The sequence below is a fragment of the Sycon ciliatum genome, chromosome 1, assembly GCF_964019385.1.
Source record: "Sycon ciliatum chromosome 1, ocSycCili1.1, whole genome shotgun sequence".
Classification (NCBI taxonomy): Eukaryota; Metazoa; Porifera; class Calcarea; order Leucosolenida; family Sycettidae; genus Sycon; species Sycon ciliatum.
The window spans coordinates 53,917,941-53,941,923 of record NC_088643.1 but is presented as its reverse complement, the minus strand read 5'-3'; the positions used below and the strand labels follow the sequence as shown (position 1 = coordinate 53,941,923).

General features: G+C 46.3%; 2 protein-coding genes across 2 annotated transcripts in view; one reads left to right on the top strand and one right to left on the bottom strand.

The window, feature by feature from the left end:
* The window catches only part of LOC135831046 (uncharacterized), a 30,359-nt gene extending 26,528 nt beyond the window's left edge, over positions 1-3,831 (bottom strand). Inside the window, exons 1-2 of the mRNA XM_065343294.1 lie at positions 3,276-3,831; positions 1,488-1,865 (exon numbers count right to left, since the gene is read on the bottom strand). Coding sequence (XP_065199366.1) covers positions 1,488-1,865; positions 3,276-3,384 — 487 coding nt within the window. The 5' untranslated portion in view covers positions 3,385-3,831. The remainder of the gene's footprint in view (positions 1-1,487; positions 1,866-3,275) is intronic.
* Positions 3,832-9,144: 5,313 nt separating this feature from the next.
* The window catches only part of LOC135831044 (uncharacterized), a 22,079-nt gene continuing 7,240 nt past the window's right edge, over positions 9,145-23,983 (top strand). Inside the window, exons 1-7 of the mRNA XM_065343292.1 lie at positions 9,145-9,545; positions 10,661-11,041; positions 13,746-13,946; positions 14,148-14,183; positions 14,811-14,883; positions 17,413-17,909; positions 23,217-23,294. Coding sequence (XP_065199364.1) covers positions 9,452-9,545; positions 10,661-11,041; positions 13,746-13,946; positions 14,148-14,183; positions 14,811-14,883; positions 17,413-17,909; positions 23,217-23,294 — 1,360 coding nt within the window. The 5' untranslated portion in view covers positions 9,145-9,451. The remainder of the gene's footprint in view (positions 9,546-10,660; positions 11,042-13,745; positions 13,947-14,147; positions 14,184-14,810; positions 14,884-17,412; positions 17,910-23,216; positions 23,295-23,983) is intronic.

The window sequence follows — 23,983 nt, the reverse complement described above, 5'->3', positions numbered from 1 at the left end:
GGCACAGAATCAACACAACAATAACCCATTCTTAGACCATTGTTCCCGAGGCATAGGTATTCACTGGATTGTAAGAGGAGATGGCACAGTGGATATAAGTGAGCCCGGCACAATGGATCAAGTAAGCAGGGCACAGTGGGTGTACTGGGAGAAGGGTACATTAGATATAACGGGACATCTGATAGTGGATGTAAGGGGGCATGGTGTACATGTAGTGGATGTAAGGGACCAGGCCACAACGGATGCAAATCGGTAGGGCCCAGTGGATATAAAGGGTGAGGAAAGCAGTAAATATTCAACTCAACCCTATATTTTTTATCCTATCTATTTGGGGCCCTGAATCTCAAAAACTAGAGAATGAAGACAGGCAGGTTAGTTTCCGTTGGCGTTATCAGTTACCTTGCTCAACGTTAGCATTGCAAAGTCTGTGGATTAGTGTAACTGTTAAGGCGTACAGTGGCGACACCTGTTTAAAAGTATTTGTTTTGTGTGTTCAACTTCCTCTTCACCTCCTCATGCGCTCCACTAAGCAGACCAACGTACTCGCTTCCTCCAAATCTCACAATATCACAACAATGGACCAGCAAGAATGTTGCTACTGATATTCCTCCAGACAGCAGCCGTTTCGGGCCAGCGGTGGTTTCACCAGGGAAGGTATATATTTAAAAATCTAACAGTTACCTGCCCAGAGATTGAGTATTATGCTCCCTCGCCTCGGCTTTGTTGAACACTGTTTCCGGTTAGCATCAAAGTTATCTGCCCTAATGCAAAGGTTCCTGTGATTCTCGCAAATAGAGCACTCTGGTCTTGACGTTTGGAGCCGACGTAAAAATACTTTGTTGCTCGCTAAACCTCTTTGCTATCGGCTTGGCCAGTCACTCTGAGCCCCGCTGATGAGACCTGACAAATTCAAAACAGCTAACTGTCCGGAGCACCCACTAATATTGTTTTCTCTTTGTCTCCGTGTCTGTCTGCCTGCCTGGCTGTCTGCCTGGTTGTCTATCTGTCTGTCTATCACTCTCGTCTGTGTTTTGCCATTTTGTGATTTGTACGATATTCTACCTTGTCCCATTGTCTTCCATTATGATAATAATTATGTAAGTTAAGCAAGCTAACCATCATCAATGAATGAGGTATGCTACAGTATAAATGTAATGCACTCACCTGTCCTTTGACAGACAAAACCTTTTGTCGACTCACAACTACCATCCGCCCACTTATCACCTGTTCCCACTCCTGTACCCACTGTCCGGAGCACCCACTAATATTGTTTTCTCTTTGTCTCCGTGTCTGTCTGCCTGCCTGGCTGTCTGCCTGGTTGTCTATCTGTCTGTCTATCACTCTCGTCTGTGTTTTGCCATTTTGTGATTTGTACGATATTCTACCTTGTCCCATTGTCTTCCATTATGATAATAATTATGTAAGTTAAGCAAGCTAACCATCATCAATGAATGAGGTATGCTACAGTATAAATGTAATGCACTCACCTGTCCTTTGACAGACAAAACCTTTTGTCGACTCACAACTACCATCCGCCCACTTATCACCTGTTCCCACTCCTGTACCCACAATTGATACACAGCGGGTTACAGCAGTGCCATCCGGCTGCCCAGGTCCCCAGTTGGAGTACACCGTAAAGATGCCGGTCTGTGCATTGATGCTCATGTTGCCGACCACCAGAACACCAATCCGAACGGACACTGCTGGCTTGACTTGGGATATGCACGTGTTCTCTACTGCATTTGTTGGTGTGGCCAACCGGCCATCAGTAAGGTTGTCTCTACAATATAGCTGTGAATTTGCGAACTTCATGCTGACATTCACATACTGGTACTGATGTTGTGTCGACGGGCACTGGACCCATGCTGCAAACAACACACACATGCAGAAGGAATAGAGAACAACCAAGTCAAAGAAACTGTTCATACAATGACACACACACAATCTAATACGCCCTTCACACAACAATACGTGCAGACGATTGCACGCTCCTATGGTTCTATGATGCGCGGGATGGCACTTCACACGACGACTAGCTCTGCTGACACAGCGCACACAAACCAGTACAGGAAACATGAAACCAAAACCAAAAAAGCACAAGCTGGGGTCAGGATGTCGCGGACAGGGCTATGGTCCTGCGATTCAGATTTCAAAATCAATCGATGATCACTTTGGTGATCTTCATGCGAGGCCGAGAAGACGTGACATTTTTTTCGTTGTGTGAAAGGCCTATAACAATGTTGACTGGATACGAGTACAAGTCCTCAGATCATGACACATTTTGAAACAGAGTCTGTTTCTCACAGTACATACACACAGATGACCAGTGGAGGATCAGTGAAACATTTTATTAAAACAGCGTTGATACGTATATCTGTTCAGGGTATTTTGCTGTGGTTCAGAACAAAGTTACCGTTGTCTTGTGAAAGTACTCAATGCTGAAAAGTAGAGTCTACGACACCAGTTGACAATGGCAGAATGATTGGTCCCTGAGGCAAACATAGTGTTGTCTCATACATGTACTTTGAACTCCAACCCGACCACCATTTTGTCAACTAGTGCTGATATGCATGAGCAGGCGCAGTCATGGTCTTAAGACTGCCAAGTGATGCACACCACAACATACTGGTGCCAGTGTTAGCAGGACCAGGTGAGTTGTGGCAGGGAAGTTTGAGTGCAGATCACTACCCCACTAGCCCTGCATGATTCATTCGAATGCAGCTTCATCATAGTGTTATTCCCCTTTCTATGCCACTGGCATGCAACACACCACAGCGGATTTTACCCACCCTAGTCGCTGGCTAAACGTAAACCGTCCACCGGCCCACGCCAAACACCTAATCCCATTCACAAAGCTCATGCAGACAAGTTTACTACAGTGCTTCTCAATGAAATTCGGTTACGTAAGTCAAGTTTGCGCCTTGCACCATTTCGCAGCCCAGTGTTCGCAGGTCTAGGGCTAGCTCCGCAGCGTCCCGAGTGTACTTTAGTGAAGCAACTGGATGTCATTGAGCACCACTGTAACGTTAGTGCAGTCAAACTTGCGAATAACGACCCTGGATCGGCCATGAGAAAAGTGCAGTTACTCGCAAGATGTTGTTGTATCCGGGGTTATTATTCACAACTTCTAATAGCTGTATTCCATAAAACAAGTAACGATGCAGCTACGTGCCAATGCATTGAACATCAACACAATGTACTGTATATAATTTCATCATTGTGAACTCAAAACGTGTTTGTGATTGTACAACTGACTGATGATTTGACGCGCTTACTGCTTTCAGCTAACCACGCGCCACAAAGAAGAAGTGCGAGGACACACATCGTCCAAGGTGCACTCGCTATCTGACGATACGACCTGATGATGCTGGTTGAGCTTGCCATACTGTAAGCCAGGGTAGCACTGACCCTAGCTGTCGTTCTCGTCCCGCGGCTTTTCAACAGGCTATTCCCTATGCTCGTCCTGAATTACATGTATACCAATTCATTGCGAGGAATGACTTTGCCAAGAATCTCCGATGAAGGTCGATAGCAGCTACTTCCACGTGGTGGGCCACAGCATCGGACTTCACGCTACTTTTCTTAGCCTTGTATGACGAGGTCCCTGTGCTGCGACCTCAAAGCAATTACCGCGGAACCCTTTTCATAACAATGAACTGTTACTTGAACTGCTATACATGTACCTACATGGACATAAAGTCATTGTACAAACAATTGTCGGTGATATGCCCTTGGCTGCCTGCTGCAATTAGCTTTCAAATATTAATTATTGAAATACTGGTGCCGAACGCATGCTTTTCGTAGTCATAGAGTCATACAAATTTAAAATTTGTCAATCATGTTGATTGCTGTTTACCATGCTCATGTAATCATGAGGATGTCCAAGTAAAGCCCATTTTCTCTTATCCGAAATGGAGATGCTGGTGATGTCGTACTTTCAGGGTCGGTAGGTCTACTCTATGCGCATGTCGTCGATGTCGGTACCCAGCACGGAGCAGCCGCTAGCGGTAGCCATGGTAGCTCTAGCTTTGCCTTTGGCCCGATCACGGGTCAGTGGCCTGGCGGACCGACTAACTAAGGGGCCGTCCGTAAATATCGATGTTTTTTTAGAGACGATATTGGTGCGTCTGGGGGGGGGGGGGGGGGAGGGGGTTTGAGCCATGTGCGTCTTTTCGAGCATCAGAAAAATATCGATGTAAATACGGAGGATTAGCAAGACGAAATTCGCGTTCGCGTTCGCAAACATTTTTCTAATAGCGAACTGGATTGCGAACTTTCGCATTTTTCGTTCGGAAAAGTAGTCGGAACACGAATCGCGGATTCGTGTCAGGACAGTCATAAATTTACTACGCTATACTGTCTTCAGACTCTGACGACGTGTCAACGTCATGCATGTGCGAAGTCTGTTTGCTAATCCTTCTCATAACGCGAATTCCGTCACTGAGTTCGACTTTCCTTGGAGAGCGAACGCGAATTTCGTCTTGCTAATCCTCCGTAATATCTGAAGTTTCGCCGATCCCTGCACGCGGACGTCTAAATGGCTATACAAGAATTGTGAAACCAGCTTCCGTTCGCGGACCTAAAACTCGCGACACACGAACAAAATCAAAAATTGGAAGCTGTACGCCCATGGCGAATTTCAAGAGCAAAAGAATGAGCTATTGATTGTGGAAATCGGCCGAACGATGCCTGCAGGAGACCTTTTTCAAGACGTAGAGGCAGTGCGAACAAACACGGACGAACTCCACAAGAGTTTCCAGTCTTCACTGTCTGAACAAGGATTTGAAAAAATGAGCATCCAAAAATATTGATTCCATGATCTAGATGTACATGTGCGTCTTCTGGGGGGAGGGGGGGGGGGGGGGTCAAGGGAGAGAAGCACCAATATCGTCTCTAAAAAAACATCGATATTTACGGACGGCCCCTAAGTACATGACTTGTACTACTGTCGCGGACATGGAAATCCAGTCGATTGACCCGGGCAGGCGCCCTCAGCGCGTACAGAACGTAAGTCGTTGCATGATCCTGGCCGATACCCATGCGACCAGCAGCTAGCAGCGCGTTCATGCTACGGCTGCATGGCCAGCGCCCTGTGGGCTGTGGCCGCTAGACGCGCGACCGGATTTCCATGTCCACGACAGAACGAGTAGACCAAATATTACTAGTAATACATCATGTAGATCTACATGACTAGAACTTCTAGTACTTGGACGGCGCACAACTGACCGGTGAGTGTGCCAGGTCCAGAGCAGGGAGTCGTGAAAGCCCTGGCCGGACCTGGTAGCTCCCGGTTTTCGGAAGAGCCTTCAAAAATCGGACACTGTCCGAAAAATCAGACGGTTTGGCAGCACTATAGTTGGCAGATCTACCATGATCGCGACTGGACCAGCCACACAGAAGACTAGGCCGAAGCCGCGGAAGCGGGCCAGGACAGATTGGCAGCAACGCTCCCGGTGCCGCCGCTGATCGAATCCGTTTTTCCTTTCGCTCTAAGGGTGTGTTGCTCCCTAGCCTAGCCCTGCTTGGGAGCTTGCGCTATTCCTGCCGACCTGAATTCTCACTTGGCTAACTCAAGACTGCAATCCAGAGCATAGGAGAAGTCCATCGAACCTTTTTTTTCATTCGGCAAACTTGCAAGAAAGTACCTGCAAGAAAGCATCACTCCCTGCTCAGGATACAGTGTTTCGAGGATTTCATCCCTTATCAGTTGAGCTTGAGTAGGCTGAGGAAGATTGCGCCTGAACAGCACCACGTTAATGCTCTCCAAGCATAAACATCACCAGGGATACAAACTAGAGACGCTCCGTTTCCAGCGCGGCAAGCACCTCGTGAAAACCAGATAGCAGCGGGAGTCAGTGTCGCTCATGGAGGTGCTGAGCATGTACTGGCAACTCCCGCGATACTTCCGCTGTCACCACGGCAGCAGTAGTCGCGGCAACTGTTGCCGCCGCCTCACCGCGAGGCTTCTCCGCAAGCCAACCACGATGACAGGTGAATACAATCATGTACATACTAGTATTATTATTATAACCCAACACTAGTTCAAAACTAGTACAGGTGGAATCCTGATAATTCGAACCTCCAAATGCCAGGAAAAAACTTCTAATTATCCGGACATTCTAATTATCCAAACATGAACCGGGTTACCCACAACACAATATGTATGTCCAAATGCTCCCATGTTCACGCAGAGTTGCGCTATGGACCTTATTATTATTATTATTATTATTATGAAATGACCCAAAGGCAATGTGCCTATCGAGGGGTTCAGTTCTTAGACACAGATTTCACGGATACTGAACTGACCGGTACAGCCTGCTCATGCAAACTGAACTGACCAGTCCAGTGTACAGTGAACTTCGAATTACACTTTGCTTACTTCCAATTATCAGCACAAACCCCACACATTTTCTATGTAAGTGGAATCCGTGGAACTTCGAATTAACCGGACATGTCCAGTTCGAGGTGCGGTATGTTCGAATTAAGCCATATTCGAATTATCAGGATTCCACCTGTACTAGATAAACCTTGTTATAGTTCACGCATATTGTTAGATTGACAGCATGAAACAAGGTGGAGGACACTATGTTCGGAAACAGTGACCTTACTACAACCTTCCGCGGTTGGCAGAGCCCCGGTCCCTGCGGACCATTTGAACCATAATTATGGGTGTTGAACCCGGTTCTGACCCTCATTATGCTAGGGGGGTTGGAGACTACTCCTTACGTCCGTCGTGTATTCTTTGATCGCTCCTGGATGTCGTCCTGGTAGTCATGTAGCTACTTAAACCTCAACTTCTTTTCTTCCAACTTCTGCCCATGGCGTCCTTCTCTGTCAATCTAACAATAATCACGTACATGTACGGGTAGTATGAATATGTCGCACTGTCACTCTGTCAGGGCTCATGGGGAGAAACAAGATGGTGGCGCAGTGGATCGTACATTACTTCAAGTACATGTACATACATGTAAGAGAGTGGTATAATCATACAAGTAAGAGAAGCGGTGTTGGACAGCCCTGCAAGGCTGTATGCACTGGATAGGAGGCGAGCGTGCATGATGCTCGCAGGTAACCGTGTACATGCATCTAGTCATGAATAGCAAGAGTTCCAGTTGGGCATTTCCGGATATGACATATGCATACTGCATAATACAGTAGCACTAGTGATCCATAGTCCATACATGTACAATCATGTACATGTAGAGTACACCATGGTACACCAATCACCATGCGTAGTAATGAAGGTCCAGTTTGAGCCGACAAAGTGCCAGGGAATGTCGATGAGCAGACGATCAACACCCCTCCCACCCTCTTCTCTCAGCTTCGATGGTACCGTGATCAGAGAGGAAACCGATGTTAAGCTTGTCGGTGTGACCTTCGACCGCAAACTGCTGTTCCGCAGCCATCTCCACCAGGTTGCAGTCAGAGCCAGCCAGCGCCTTGGCTTCTTCAGGAAGGTGTGCCCAGTACTCGACCGCAACGGCCGCCTCAGCGTATACAAAGGCTTCATCCACCCAACCATGGAATATGCTCCCCTAGTCTGGCAAGGCGCAGCGCGGTCCAGCCTCGCGAAGCTTGACCGCATCCAGCAACGGTGCATGCGCAGCATTGGCGCTGGGACCATGCTCCCAAGCTTATCAGTTCGTGGGCAAGTCTCGTGACTGTGCTAGCTGTTCAAGCTGCACTACATTTCCGGTCCGGCCCAGCTGACAGACATGCTGCCACCTGCTGCCCCTGAGCCCGCCCGCCCCAGAATCCGCCACTAACATCAAGTGAAACACTCCCATGCCTTCCAGTTGTCAAACCACCTCCCCGCAACAAGTCCTGACATCCTACACCGATCCTTCCCGTTCGGCCTACTAACAACATGGAATGCTCTAACCTCTGCCATCCTGAACGCTCCCCCATCCAAGGCAGCGCTGCAACGCTTCAAAGTAGCAGTGTACAAGTACCTCCTCGAGCAAACCTGTGGGACTGCTGTCAACGTGTACACCACAGACTAGCATGCCACTTGATGGCCTAACTCTTTCTTCTTTCTTTCTTTTTTACCCCCCCCCCCCTGGTGCGCGTTGTGTGCAAGGACACCGAGACCTCTGGTCGGAGGAGTCCACAATGTCCCGCCTACACAGCTGTGCTAGTGGATACTAGTAGTCAGCCCCGACTCAATAGTTGTTTGTTCTGTCAACCCTCAACTTCTGTGGTCTAGTAGTTTCTTCGTTCTCCTTGCATGCAACTTTGTTATCTTTCTTATTCTTATTTTTTGTCTCGAGCCGGGTTTGTGTTCTTTGTAGAAAAAGAAAAGAAAAAAGGCCATGGTTACTCCGATGTAGCCATCACAGATAAGAACAGAAGTAACTTACTCGTTGTTAGTTTAGTCGACTATACATCATACAGTCATGTACATGTACATGCAGACGAAATGCTTCCTGGAGGTGTTCCAAAGTCGAATGATCGTTTTAGCTACAACCCACGTGACCATGGTGACCAGTATTGGAACACATCTATTTTCTACCCTTCCTCTCTCCGTACTTCTGTCCCTCCCCCCCCCCCTCTCTCTCTCCCTCATTCCCTCTGTCGTCCACATGTATCAAAGGAGGCGAAAGCGCCTGTTTGTGGTGCGACGTTAAAATAGGCTTCTACAACAACAACAACACTTCTTCTAGTGGCCAGTGGATGGAGCACTTCTGTGACTGTGATCAGCCACTCCAGATCTGCAGAGGGTGTAGTCTGCAGAAGCCTCGAGGAGGAGTAGGGAGTGCCCATAAAATGTCTAAAATTCGCCATGATACTAATCAACGCCGGTAATTCCCTCTTCTGACTTTCAAGTGCTTCCACTTGTTTACAGCTTTTGGACATGCTCCAAAATGAATGCCCGTGTGATTTTAAAAGCACTATAGTTGTAGGTAGTCTTCTACTCCACGGTGTTCCTTCCAAACACATTAATTTTACATGATTGTACTAGTACATGTACTAAGCTAGTAAGTTAAGTAACCCTTGAAGTAGAACTGATTTCCCCTGTCCACGGCCGGGAAGAACACCGTGATGTTTTAGGCAATCAGGGCGATGCGATCACCCATGCATCTGTTTAATGGTTAGATCTACGCGTGATTTTATTGTCTCTATCACAAATCACTAGTGCCAGGGTTTTATCACCCATCCACGCATCCCAATGTGCAGAGAGAGAGAGAGAGGTTCCGAGCGCAGTGTACATTGTAAATCTAGGAAGTAAGTCCTGATACCCAAAACGAATCTGCTTTTCAAGATCTCTGTCCAGTTTACCTTTCGCTCGTAGGCAAGTCGCCAGGTGCGAACTGACCTGAGCTGCTGAGCATACGACTTTCTAAGATTGAAAGTTGTTAGGGATGGTTTAGAAAATAGAAGCCAAGCCCTAGTGTGCTATCAGCTAGATCTGTCAATCCATGGCCTCCCACTGACATAACCTTCTCCGAAAATGACAGCAACGTTTCGGAATGCTCTTTCCCTAGTTGTGGTGCATTGGTTACTTGGAGTGCTCCCATGTACAGCGGCATTCACAGACAATTCAGGTAAGCCACGGTATGTGCAACGGCATGTGCAACAATACAAAACTTCATAGTATTCGATCTCCTCGTTAGGTCAAATATAGCACTGTGACTGACTGTTAGCTGTATGTACGTGACCGCACCATCGCTGTACATGTACACGTACACGTACATCAGGAAATGCCCTTGTTGTTCTACATCAAGAAAATAATACAATGTCCAAAACAAGGTGGACCATCTACAGCCCCTAGAGCTGTTTATCTGTTTATGAAGGAAGTCTTCTGCGTGTGTGTGTGTGTGTGTGTGTGTGTGTGTGTGCGCGCGTGTGTGTGCGTGCGCGCGTGTGTGTGTATGTACATGTGTGGAAACAGACCTTCCCGCATGCACTCACAGCAGTGGCCACTACTGGCACTAGTGGTCCTACAGTCTACTGTAGCTGCCTTGCAGTGTCGGAGTGCTGCCTTGCAGTGTCGGAGTTAGCGTGTCACAGGAACGCAATGGAGTGGTGGATCAGCGCCACGTACATGTATATGTACTATATATAAAGTACATGTGCATGTAGAAGGTGCAGGGATAGAAACGCACGGAAAAGGCAAACCTGTAAAAGTGACAGAATTGAGTCTGTATGTGTTTGTAGACAAGTGTTTTCCACAAACTGACTGCAGCTCAGTTTCAAGAATAGTGGCGCCAGTCAGCACCTGTTGTTAATACTTGCAGGTAATTTTAATCACGAGCGCTGAATGGCGTCACTTGACTTGGAAGTTGAAACTGACCTCCAGCCCGGATTACATTCACGTCGACAACACCATACGAGACTTGGCGACTTTAATGGTAATATGAGAAGATTGTGGCTGCTCATTACATGGGAGCCCGCGCCTGAAACGTGACTGACTTACGACTGGAGCACACGAGATGAAGTTCGAACTATCACTTATCGCAACACCTAATTACAGTCTACACTGTACATGTACATGTATTGCGATTCTTGCTGATATTCTGACCTATGCCTAAGGCGAATATACACGTTGGTTGGCTGTTATGAACATGCCATTGTGGAACTCTCTGCATTTTGCTCTTCTGTAACCCTACATCGAGACAGTATAACAGTTAGTGATGTCCTCGTTGATTTGTTCATGCAGACTGGACAAGGTGCGCCAATAGCACGTACGAATATCAGTTCGTGCCAGCAACTCTTCGGACATTCAACGATTCGGTATTGTACTGCCAGAACAAGTTTCCCGGCAGCCACCTAGCCATTCCCCGCAATGCCGTCGAGGACCGGTGCATCTTTGAATCAAAACCTTTGCGAACAATATGGATAGGAGTACGACAAATTCGAGGGATTTGGACCGACTTGGAGAAGAACAAGGAGATATCCTACGCCAATTGGCTGCCCGGGCAACCAGATCATGCCCACTGTAAATGTGTTACAATGTGGTATCATCTTCCTTATAGTTCAGGAGTGCAATGGGACAACTGGAACTGCGACACCGTGGCCTATTTCGTATGTCAGAGGACAGGTCAGGATCAGGAGAGCGTAACGTATTGTTGTTGTCGTCGTCGTCGTCGTCGTGGTGGTAGTTGTTGTTGTCAATGTTTCAGTCGTTGTCAATTTACCATTCTATAATTTATTGTTTCAGCGGAACGTCTTCTTACCCGTATAATATTATGGATGCTGATAGAATTGTGGGTTGTGGGCAGAGCGTCGTCATGTGATTGATTGATTGATTGATTTTTATTTCACGGATCCTCCAGAGGCAAATAGATGCCTATCGAAGGGAGTCTCCTAAGTAAGTATGGAAAATGAGAAAGTATGTTCGTGTGTAGACCTGAAATAAGAAAATTGATATTAAAAGGGAATAGGAGTGAAGTTAGGGATGAATGGATGAAGAGAAAAGATACGAAACCTGGGAAAGAAGTTTGGTCTTCCCAGTTCCCATGGTTAGCGTGAGCGAGAGACTCAACGTTCCCAAAGTGCTCAAAAACAGTATTGCTTATTATCGAACTAAAATATTGCGACAGAGCTTTCGGCCATATTTTTTCAATTCATTGCATTCCCAACTCATCACAACTAGAGGCGTGGAGCAATATAATCTCTCAACGGAAGTGTCCTTGCTGGTGTCTGTATGGTTCGGCTGAAGAGCGCGTGGTTGTGATGAGTTGGGAATGCTTATTATCGGTCGAAAGAAACTGGGCCAGCAAGCAAGCACTGCTTTTAAGCGTGTACAATCTTTAAACTCACTATCAAACTGCGGAAGTGACTGACAGGATATCGCACCATCTGGTACGGCTCGGGGGAGTCGTGGTTATCGCACCATCTGGTAGAGCATCAAAAGCAGATAAATAATAAAGAAGCTCGTGGTAAAGAAGCTTGGCGACAGGTGAAGACGCTCGGTTCAATGTACGGCTCGGGGGAGGACGTGACGCGCCGTATTGGCTTGGCTGCAAGAGCATTTGGAGACACTCTGAAGTTATGGTTCAAACGCAACCTGCTTTCTACACCCATTAAAATTCGTTTAAATAACACTTTCGTTCCACCAATCTTGACCTTCAACCTTGCTTGCCATGGCCTGTCCCGTGCAAAAGAAACCCGCCTAGATGTGTTTCATAGGAAACAGCTGCGATGTACCCTTGGAATTACTTACCCAGATGTCATCTCGAATGCAGATATATATTATGCTGTTACTGGCCAGTGCTCTGTATCTGAAATGGCCAAGCGGGACAGGTGGAAGCTATTAGGACATATATTACGCCAGCCAAGTGATATCCCTGCAAATGTTGCTCTCACTGCTTTCTGTACATATACCTACTATCAGTCAGCCCTTTCGAAGAGGTGCACTCCGCTCTTGCCTCACCATAAGTCTCCAGCGAGACGTCCGCCTCAGACCTATCTGCTTTTTTAAAAGCCCAGCTGCCTTCGTGATCTCGCAGCTATGCCCGCGACAGAAAACAATGGAGTAACATCTGCTCAGCCGTTTAGTCAAGAACTGCTCTTCATAAAAATTTGACCTTTATTACGAGACTCCTTTTCTTTTTCATTTCGTTTTCCCACTCTCACACACACATGCTCACAGTCAATTCTGCTGTCGTGAGTCCCATTTAGGGGTAAGCGGACTATGCCGGCATAATTTTTGGCATAATCAGGTCCTTTTTGAGAAGGAGCATAGAATGGCATCCGAAAAATAAGGGCGGATGCCCAATGAGGCTGTTATACACACCTGCTATTGAAGGCATAATCTTTGGCATGATTAGGTCGTTTTTGAGAAAGAGCATAAAATGGCATCCGAAAAACAAAGGCAGATGCCCAATGAGGCTGTTATATACGCACCTGCTATTGAAGGACCATACATAGCGCTTCCTGTCGATTTGGAATAATATTTAGCAGCCACTATGGCACATCTCCCAAAAGTTCAGCGTTTGCTTGTGAATTTGGTATTCCTCTTGCATAATATTATTGTCTTGTACTTCCACAAAGCTCCCAGTCCACATCACGCGGCATGATGCCAATGGTCTGAGTCCTTTTTTCATGACGATTATCTGGTCTTTTGCAGTTTTGGTCTTGTTGGTGAAGCATATACAAGCATAATTGGCTGTTTTCTCGAGCATCCTGCGAGCATCCGCTAGAGCATAATCTGGTCATTTTCTGACCATAATCCGCTTACCCCTAGTACCATTCGGGACGGATACGAGAATAATAATAATCAAAAGCAGAGCAGCGCGAAAAAAAAAATTTAATGGTTTTGACTGGGTCGATGTTACTGTCGCTGTTACTGTCGCATAGGTCGCTGCTACCTATGTGGATTTCTAACACAGACTCTAGGCTGAAACGTAAGAATGATCGGCGTACTTGGTGGAACAGAAACTGACCTGAGATACAGACAAGACTAGATTACTCATGATATTCTCGTGACAAATTTGAATCTAACTTTGCAACGACTTACTAGCGTCTACATATTGTTCAAAACGACAAAAAGGAGCCTTCTGTTAGCTGTCTAAACGAAACGGATTCAGATGACCAAGCATGTTGTTGATTCTGGAGTAAAGCAGGCACCAATGCATGACCAAGAGCTACTGTCAAAAGGTGTTACTTCATTCCTATTTTCCTATAATGCCAGCTGCGTGGCTGCAATGACAATTTATTTATATCTATCTTTAATATGGTCGTTTCATACAACGACATACTTCTTTTGTGTCTGTTTGTGTATACATTTGTGTGTGCTTCAGTGAATGTAACCTGTGCGGCACGTAGCAACAATAGTCTAGTCAACGGATACACAAGTCATTACAGCGTGCTCTACCCTGGCAATATCACATACCAATGTAATCCGGGATACTACATCTCTGGACAGACTAATCAGAGTATCACCAGTCACACATCACTGTGTCTCATCAGTGGACACTGGTCTACTCCAGAGCCAACATGTGGTGAGAGTTCTTGCCCACCTTACAGTACGTATCCGACTTCTCTATGCGCCTCCATTCAACCATTGTCTGTGTACAATCTCACACCCGAACCAATCAGTAGGATCAGTAGTTGCAGCATGATCATAATTATTAATATTATTATGCTGTGAAGTATCTAGTGGTTTGTAAGTGTGTATTCTGACACTGCTGTTTCTTCTGCAGCTTCAAAGGACACATCAACCCATACCTACAACAAAGGTACATGTGTACGTGCACTAACGTTAGCTGTATTATGATGTACAATGTACAGTACGTGCTTGTTGATAACTACAATGTCATATTTCACCTATTTTTGGTACAATATTCAAACCTGCTGAAACTGCACGTGCTGCACACGGATAGCCATTATACAGAGGTGGAGAGGAGGGAAGCGGAAGTGAAGGGAGAGAGGAAGGGAAAGGTGGTGGAAGGAATCCCTATGTCTAGTTCATCTAGTTGTGTTTTTAATGTAACATGTATAAATTTTATTTTTTGTACGTGTTATACATGTACTTGTGTCGCAGAGATCACCACACATTATCGACATTGATAGTTTATTTCATGGACTCTCCACAAGCGAAAGGATGTATCTCAATAGACTTTCCTCAAGATGTTAAAGAGATGAGATGGGTGGGTAAATTGTCATGAGTCATGACAAAGGGTACGCATGATAAAATGGGATGAAGAGTTTAAAATAGGTCAAAACAATCGTGATCGATCAAGGGGGAAACAGAAGCCATGTCATCGTGTCTGCCTGTCTCTCTGCCTCTGTTTGTTTGTCTGTCTGTCTGTCCGTCCGTCTGTCTGTCTGTCCGTCTATCCATCCGTCTGTCTGTCTGTCTCTAGTCGCAATAGCTTCAGCTATTCTTCTTCCGATTATCTTCCTAGTCCTATTGCCTTCATTGCGCGGAAGGAAACAGTGAGTCTCAACCATCAATGTGATAATTATATAGACCGAGAGTTATGCATGGTGATAATATAGACCGAGAGTTATGCATGGTGATACATGTATATAGACCGAGAGTTACTAGTGTGCAGCATTTTATTATAATTATAGACTAAGAGAACAATGATTGAATCGGCATACTCTACCTGAATGGCCGGCCGCCCGACTGCTGCAATGTGTACAGTCATACATGACGTATTGTATAAGTTGCGGAAGTACATGTACATGTACGTTAACAGAACCACAGCATTGCGTTACATCAACATTTATACGTGTTCTTTGACGTACATGCATGGATACATTGTACATTGACTTACGTTAATCTTTGGCATTTTATTAAGAGTCTTCTCCTCACTGCATTGCGTTTATATTATATTTATATTATATTTATTGCAACATCTCAAGACTCGATGGAAACACCGGTCAATGTTAAGAGAGTGGGTGATTGCCAACCACGGCGGGGTTTATGAGGATTGCTTCTGAAGAGAGGGCACGGCTGATAACTATTTGAAGTCCAAGACGTCATGGGGAGGGGCCTCTGGTCCATGCAAGAGGATGCATTTTTCTTGATATAAAGGTTTTCTATCCCTTCGCGTCCTCTTACATGACTAAGTTCCTCTCTGCGACCTACAGATGGCATACGGAGCAGAATAAAGCGGCTTATGGTGAGCGGATCCGGAGGGTGGAGAGGGGCAGCTTCTTTCCATTCGTGTTCTCCTCTGTCGGGGGAGCTGGCGGTGAGGCCCGGAATGTGTTGAAATGTCTCGCCATTCGCCTGGCAGCGGCAACCGGAGACTCGTACAGCGTCCTCATGGGACGGATCCGCTGTGAGCTTGGCTTCACACTAGTCCCTGACTCCGTCATGATGTTGCGTGGTAGTCGGAGGAAGGTGAATTTAAGCCATCACCCTAGCGATGTCCTGCAGCATGAGTCGCTCATGTCAGTTTGACTCGGTTCAATTTGTCTTTGGTGCCTGTGCATGATGATGTCCCAGGTTTGTTCACCAGTTTTGCTTCTGTCGCCGTTCATCCTCTGTCTTTGCTTTTTGTTTTGCTGTTTCCTTTCTCTTCTCCCTCTTTGCTTAAGTTGATGCCATTTTGTTGTGAGTCCGCATGCTTTGACTCGAACTCGCAAGGTTGATCATTATCCCTTGCACCTTTTGGTACTTGTGCTCATTGTTTTTTTGTTTTGTTTTATAGTTTTGCATTTGCATTTACATGTATTTAGAACACATGCTCAATTCATGTGCAAGGTTGATTGTTATCCCTTGCACGTATTAGGGCCTGTGCCCTTTCCTGTTTTATTTCATCTCATAATTGTATGATACATAATATTCGCGGGATCCGCGTCGGCATCGCTTGAATGTTCAGAACACACAAACTAGCCTTCGCATCCGCAGGCCACCACTATGCCTGTTAACCTTAGTGGCGAATGCAGACCTCACAAGTGAGTCAGGGGAGAGGAGGTTAGTCTCTCAACCAATCGGGCGTGTAACGGCCCATAACCCTGTAAACTGCATCCTTGTTATTCTCACTCCGAGCTGTGAGTACCCAGTTGACCGTGGGTGTCGGCGCAGTTCAACACGCATAAAAAGTCTTTTTACACGCTCCCTGCTACCAGCGCGTGATACATGGTAAAAACAATTATAATAATTTATATTATTGTGAAAAGAAGAAGGACAAAATGTTACGAGTTATGACTAACTGTCCACCAACGTAACCAGATCTTCCAAGTTGGAAGGTTGTTGGTTTGCGCCTTGGAGAAGTGTTGGAGCTAGGTGTCAGGTCGCCGAATGTCTCAGTACCCCTTGTCAGTTTTGTGCCATTTTGTCGCACTCGCTGACTGTATAAGATCTGGTTACGTTGGTGGACAGTTAGTCATAACTCGTAACACTTTGTCCTTATTCTTTTCACAATTATTTAATTGGCTCACCATCCGAGTTACATAATATTATTTATTATGGTAAAAAAAAATAAAAAATAAAAGCGAGGCTCCCTGGTTCGAGTCCAGGTGGTGACAGTCAATTTTTTCTTGAGACTTTTCCCGTTTGTGTCTTTCCCTCAAACCAGTGAATATCTTATGACTTGGGGCTCCCCGCGTGCTAGTTTGTACGTGAAGTGTGTGGGTTACAGTGAGGGCTGCGTCCCACCCGCCTGTGTGGATTCACAGGAAGTGTGAGTTACGAAGTCTGAAGAAAATGTTGAACGGTCTCTGCTGGGATGACGACTACACCATAGCTCAGTGGGTAGAGCATCGCTGGCTAGTACAAGCGAGGGTCCCTGGTTCGAGTCCTGGTGGTGACAGTCAATTTTTTCTTCAGACGTTTCCCGTTTGTGTCTTTCCCTCAAACCAGTAAAAATTAAAATAATAATAATTCACTGATTTGAAGTCCAAGGAGTACTTGTAAGGGACAATGAATGGCACACGGGCCTGATTGATTGTGTGCCGTTTCCTATTAATATCATGTTTTGGGCCTATGTTCTATGATTGTTCTCGCTCCAGCCTTGCACACAGCCATACCAACAATATCCTTAAAGTTGCGCACATTGATGCGGGCCCAAACCAAAATCATCGGTCCGCGCAAAACACGGAGGATGTGGACGAAATGCTGGAGCACAGAAAGCGTGAGAATAACGTCTTGCTGAGCCAGGTCAGCGAGGAGAGCGGTGGAGACTTACGACACGTCATAACTACAATGATCCCCGCCCTCAGTGAGCACCCGTTCCAAGCACACCGTATTGGGAAAACGCCTTCCTCAAACACGTCAGTGACATCAGGATCTCCTCGCCTCGTCCGTATTCGGACGTCACGAGCCGGGAAGGATTTGATATGGAGGAATTCCAAATCTCTGCAACACCAGAATCGAAAGGTGTTCTGCATGCAGGACCTGACGCCTCGAGAGCAGGATTCTAAGAAGGCGTGCATGCCAACATTCAAGGCACTCCGGGCTGCCAAGATACCATGCTCACTGCATAGGGGCTCAATAACCTTGAAGAATGGTAAAGTCGTACCGAATGGTGCCCTGCCCCTTATTGAAGCAGCGGTAAAGAACCCCAATCTTGGAAATGAAATCCCCCCTAAGAGCCCGAAGTCTGTAGGAATCAAGCAGGTGCTGTGCGACGTGCACAGATGACCACATATGCCCTGTGCGGTTGCATTTCCACGATGTGACACACACAGCCGTCTAACGTTAGTACTGTATGCATTTTCCAGGTATGATGTCATGTGCATGTACGTGAAGTAGTTGTGGTCATGATGCCCTTGACGCGTTGTTATGAATGATTATGTTGATGAAGTCTTGCTTGGCATTGGTCTATAGATCCTGTAGTACTTCTGCAGTAATGCGGTAGTGGCATGGCATGTTGGCATGTTTAACCTTTGAGCAATGACAATGTACAAATATTTGAAAAGGCTACTATCACCACTTTCTCTAGAATTTGTTCGTGACATCTCAATAAAACCGTCGTGAAATGACGCTTCAGCTGGTTCTGTTTATTGAAATCCTTTAAAAACATGTACAAGTATGTGAACGTTTTTAATGATCGTGTCCGTTCCTGAAGGGAACTCACGATGGCCGCTAACACCTCGTAAACTCCAGCGGCAGATGCAGCGCCTAACGGTGGGGGTTAGGAGATACGTCTTACAACCACTGGCACAAGTGCCGAGAAACCTCATCAGCCGCATCCATGTACCCCTTGTGCCTGGCCACAAGTTCCCAGTTGACTGTGGGTTAGCAGCAAGGCTGGAAAAATCGCTCCCACTCCCAGGCAGGACTTTAACCGCGTACCTCTCGTATCTCAATCATGGTCTTTGACCAACCGACTGTGCCTGCACAAGTTGTAATTTGTTGTAATCAAGTTTTAACTTGTGATGTGAAAGTTCAATGTCTTTTTATGGTGTGAAGGAAGTGAAGAGTTTAAAATCATGTGTAAGTAAGAGTAGCTGCGTTGCAGTTTACGAACAATTGGAGACGTTTAGACCCACGAAATAATTATGCCTCTCCCGTTTACAACTTTCTGAAATGAATTATGCGTTTTGCTTTTCCACCCTCTCGAAATATCCTCTGAGTTTCTGCGAGTAGGCAAATGCCATCTCGAAATGGGCCTGTGTCGATGAATTCCTTCCGTTTTTTTTAAGTTCTTTAGTTTTCACCGTAGAACCCGGGTTAGGGATCCACCTAACTCTGCGCGGACATAGCTGGACTCAGTTGTACAGGGATGGGCAAAAAGGTGTGCAAAACGACTTTTTGTGAGTAGATGGACCCCGGAAAAATAATTTGGAGCGAAAAAATTACGGCTTCCTCGGAAACCGACGGGGGACCCCCTTGGGCCGGAAATTAAATCCCGGTATATGGATCACCCGCACAATGTACATGCCAAGTGACCCCCCGGGCTCCGAAGGATCACCCGCACAATGTACGTGCCAAGTGCCCCCCCCCCCTTGGGCTCCGATCCCTAATCCGGTGTGACCCTTAACCCGGGTTCTACTCTAGAATAAGCCTTAGCGAAGTCGGAGATATCATGGTTATACTGGCTTCATTGAATTATGCCAAGTTAAATGTGGTCATAGTGTGCGGTGTTGCGGGCCCAGCACTCAAAATTATAAAATCAGGAAATGGAGTCTGAGGATATTGCCCACCCAAGGGCTTGCAGGAATATCCTGCTCCCGAAGCATCGAAACAGGCAGAACCATGCAAAGCAGGGAGTCGTATAGACCCTGTACGACTCCCTGATGCAAAGCTTATGGTGGGAAATTCCTCCGCTCTCCTTCTTTGTCCATATAATAATTATAATGCATGAACCTGAAGATTGGCCTTGCCCGAACATTCGGCTGACTATTCTTTTCCAGTGGTTGGTGCAGCCCAGCGACCGCTTGGAGAGTAGCGCGAGGATTTATGGCTACGGTGGAGTTTGCGCATTTTGAGAACTGCATGAAACATACCGAAGAAAGTACCAAATTCTGCTGTTTTTTATTTATTTATTTTATTCCAAGCAATACTTGTACATGGCTGGGGTAGCCAATGACCACTTTGCGTGGCGATTGCAGGGTTTTTATAGCCAACCATGGCTAACATTTCTGCCCGCCTTATCCACCAAGTCGACGTTTGAAGCTTTGGGGCTCGTATTTTCGGACCGAATCGTCAACTCTGGTTCTTGCGTTCTCAGGCTCTCATCTATCTTGGCCAATATTCTTCTACGTAACATAGGTACCCCCGGCCCGTACTACTACTTGAATTGATAATAACGCAAAACATACAGCACCGGTACTAGTAATACATTTAGTGCTTCACTAGTGACGTGATCACCATGAGCCTTGATGAATTGAAGTGGTACGCCAGCCAAGAAAGCCTGCTGGAAAGGATCATGATTGTGCTCGGAGTAAGGCCGGTCCATATGTTTGAACCACGAGACCATAATGATGAATCGAGGTTAGAGAACTGACTGTCATGTGTTCCCAACTTGCAGGAGAATGGTTGTGTGTGAGTCTGTGACACCAAGTCAAGGGGAGAGTCAAAAGAGCAGATGGAGGACCAATCCTGTAATAGCATCATTAGCACGGCCAACAGGTCCTGGCGAGTTACCAGTGGATATATGCTACGTACATTTATAGGACCACGGTACAGCTCCCTGTACATCACGTGTATATCAACACAGGGCAGCTTCAGCCACATCCTCAAGGTGCAATTTTGCCTAAATCACCGTACCAATCGCAAAACAAGCCAAGGGGCGTTTTTCTTGGCTTGATCACGAGTGCATGCATCACCCACTGAAATAGTTCGATATCCCAGGCACCAGGGCATGCATGTTCAAGGTCCAATCCCCGGCGTCATATGGCAGACCACATGACCTACATGCGATACGCCTAAAGCCAGACAAGATTTCAAGATCACTATAAAGCGGGCCGCTCGCGGTCAGAGTCATGCTCCTTGAATCAAGGGCCCCTGACAGGTTGACGGACGGGAGGAGCAAAACAACCTTTCTGAAAGCGCATAGGCTACAATCGAAGGCTTTGAAAACAGACCTGTGTTGAACTCAACTAGAGTTTTGCCCATAATGATACATTCGCGCTGACTCGGCGGGGGATGTGTTAGAGTCAGAAAGGCCGTTTTCTTGGCGCTGTTCGGATGCTTACGAAAAACATGGGACCTCTCATGCTAACACAAGCGGCCTATTGCTTCGCCGCATATCAATTACTTGTCCCACAGAGCAGCACCGTCGCGGCACAGCACGGCACGGGCACACGTGAGTATGAGCTAGTGCATGTACACTGTATGTAGATCTACATGATCAGTGTGTGTACCAGGTGTCCAGTCGAAGTGATCAGTGAATCTTTCCACTGCCGGCATGCCTGCTGATACATGCTGTCACTCCGATCTATGATCATCTTTCCTGCAGAATGGACAACATGTGCCAACTCCTCATACGAGTATTTGTATGTACCTTCAGCTGGTAAACGAACGTTCGACAAAGCAGTAGCATACTGCAGTAAGTTTTCCGGAGGACAGTTAGCTACTCCACACAATTCTGTCGAGAACGGGTGTGTTTTCGCGTCGAAGCCGTTGCAAACAATATGGCTGGGCATCAGAAACATCAGCGGCACGTGGGTGTATATCGACACGAAGGGAGAGATAGACTATCATAATTGGTCTCCGGGACAGCCCGACAGTTCTCGCTCGCAATGCGGGACGATGTGGTTTGACCCGTGGTATAACGCATCAGGAGAACAGTGGGATAATTGGAACTGTCACGCGATGACCCTGGCTCACTTCGTTTGTCAGCGCAAAGGTATGGATGGCTGCATTGTACTACATGTTCTGGGGTCAATGACTCAATGACCAGGGTTGACATTTCACACTGCGTGCGTCATATGGGTGTTTAAACATGTCCTAATATTTTGACCTGGGGTGAAATCTCACCCAGGCCAAGGCCAAGGGTTTATCCCTAAATCATGCTACTGTCCACACCAAACCACCAACTCAACATCACTCTCTAACGAATAACGACACACCCCTAAAGCAAGTCAACGAACACCGTCACCTTGGAACCATAGAACAACACAACCTCCAATGAACTCACTACCCACAGTAAACTGGGAACTTGTGGCCAGGCACAAGGGGTACATGTCTGGAGCTTTTGGGGTATCTCGGCACTTGTGCCAGTGGTTGTGAGACTTATCCACTCACCCAGTACCAAACGTCCTGTTTGATGATCAGCTGGCTTAGTTTCTCTCCACCTCTACCGGTATCCTTAATACATCCCTCCCCAATTTTTATTGCTTTCTATCTGCATTCGCCACCTTTTCATTCAGCATCTGCCCGTTTGGTTTGCGAATTAAAATAAACACAACAAGAACAAGAACAACAACCCCCACCGTTAGGCGCTGCATCTGCCGCTAGGGTTTACCGGGTGTTCGCGGCCGTCGTGAGGTCCCTTCGGGAACGGACACAATAATTTACTTAAAAATTTTTTTTTAATGAACTCACATGTCACGCACATAATAGAAAAATCCAAAAAACTCCTTCACCAACTTACTTCGTAAAACACGAGGACACTTAACACCACCAATCTGCTCGTAATCTACATTCGCCCAGTTATACTGCAGTCTGGTGTTATCCAACAGTTACACCACCCACACACAGAAGGACCAATTAGAACGCGTTCAGCGACGAGCAGCCCGTATCTAGATCTGCTTGCGGATCCCCCTTTTTTTTTTGCACCAGTCCATCACAGCTCACTTCTTCACCTTCTCCAACTTCCCACATTAGTCTATCGGCAACTCTTACGACAGGTTACTCTTGCCCACAACATTAAGTACATCCGCACTCCCCTTCACCTGCAAAGCCTCACCTTGCACGACCAACTACAGAGCAGCCATACGCACGACGACTCATGAGAACATACACATTGAGAACCTCACACACATACCGACACACCAACTCATCTGTCCCTTGTTTGTTTGTTTGTTTGTTTGTTTAGCTTTATTTTACTTCACCAGAAGCACAGGCAAAATCTGCCTTCTCACTGGGCGTATTGCCACAGTTCTCGCAAAATGATGAAGGTGGTGATATAAGAAAAGGAGGAAGAGGAAAATACAATCATGAACAAGGCACAAAGAGAAGACGGAAACAAATCAATGAGGGAGTACTACAAGTAACGAATTTGAATTTGATGAATTTTTCATGAAAATAATGCAACGGATGGAAAGGTTCCAGGGTTGAGGGAATGTTGACAGTTATGCGTCTTTGAGATCTTAGGAGAGGGTAAGAGAGTTTAAGATATCGTTTGTAATTGCTTTCTTAAATGCAGAAGGAATGGTGATGGAGCGGACATCAGGCGGCACTTCACGGTTTCAACCAACTACCCCCGCCCTGCGTGAAACAAATGGCAAGTATGCGTTTAAATCAATGGCGTCTAGCCTCATTCTATCATCCATATGCTCCTGTAGTAGCTCACACTGTACCCCATCGTAACCCCATCACTCTGCAATGTGTTGGCTTCCTTACTTTCTAGACTGATTTTATATGATTGTGGACTGATTTGAATCATAATTATTATCTTCCTTTTTGGCCATGGGCCATGGTAGAAATAAAGAATAACACTGGTCCTGCCGTCTCGAGCACTGGTCCTGCCGTCTCGAGCACTGGTCCTGCCGTCTCGAGCACTGGTCCTGCCGTCTCGAGTACTGGTCCTGCCGTCTCGAGCACTGGTCCTGCCGTCTCGAGCACTGGTCCTACATTAGTCTTGAGTACTGGTACTCTAACTAGGAGAAACTCAGCGAGCTTTGCACGAGGGCAGGTAACTTTGACGCTAACCAGAAAGATACTCATGCTAAAGAAAAGAAAAGGACAACATGTTACGAGTTATGACAAACTGTTCACCAACGTAACCATTTTCATTTCTTCGTCATAATTATATTGGCTCACCATCCGAGTTATACTCATGATAGTAATTATTTCCTGATAATTATAGCGGTGAACAATTATTACCTCTCCTCCTCCTCCAAAGGACCATGCCAACATTATTTCCGCCTATTTAATTATTTCCTTACTCGTCAATGTCGAATGGCTAACAGA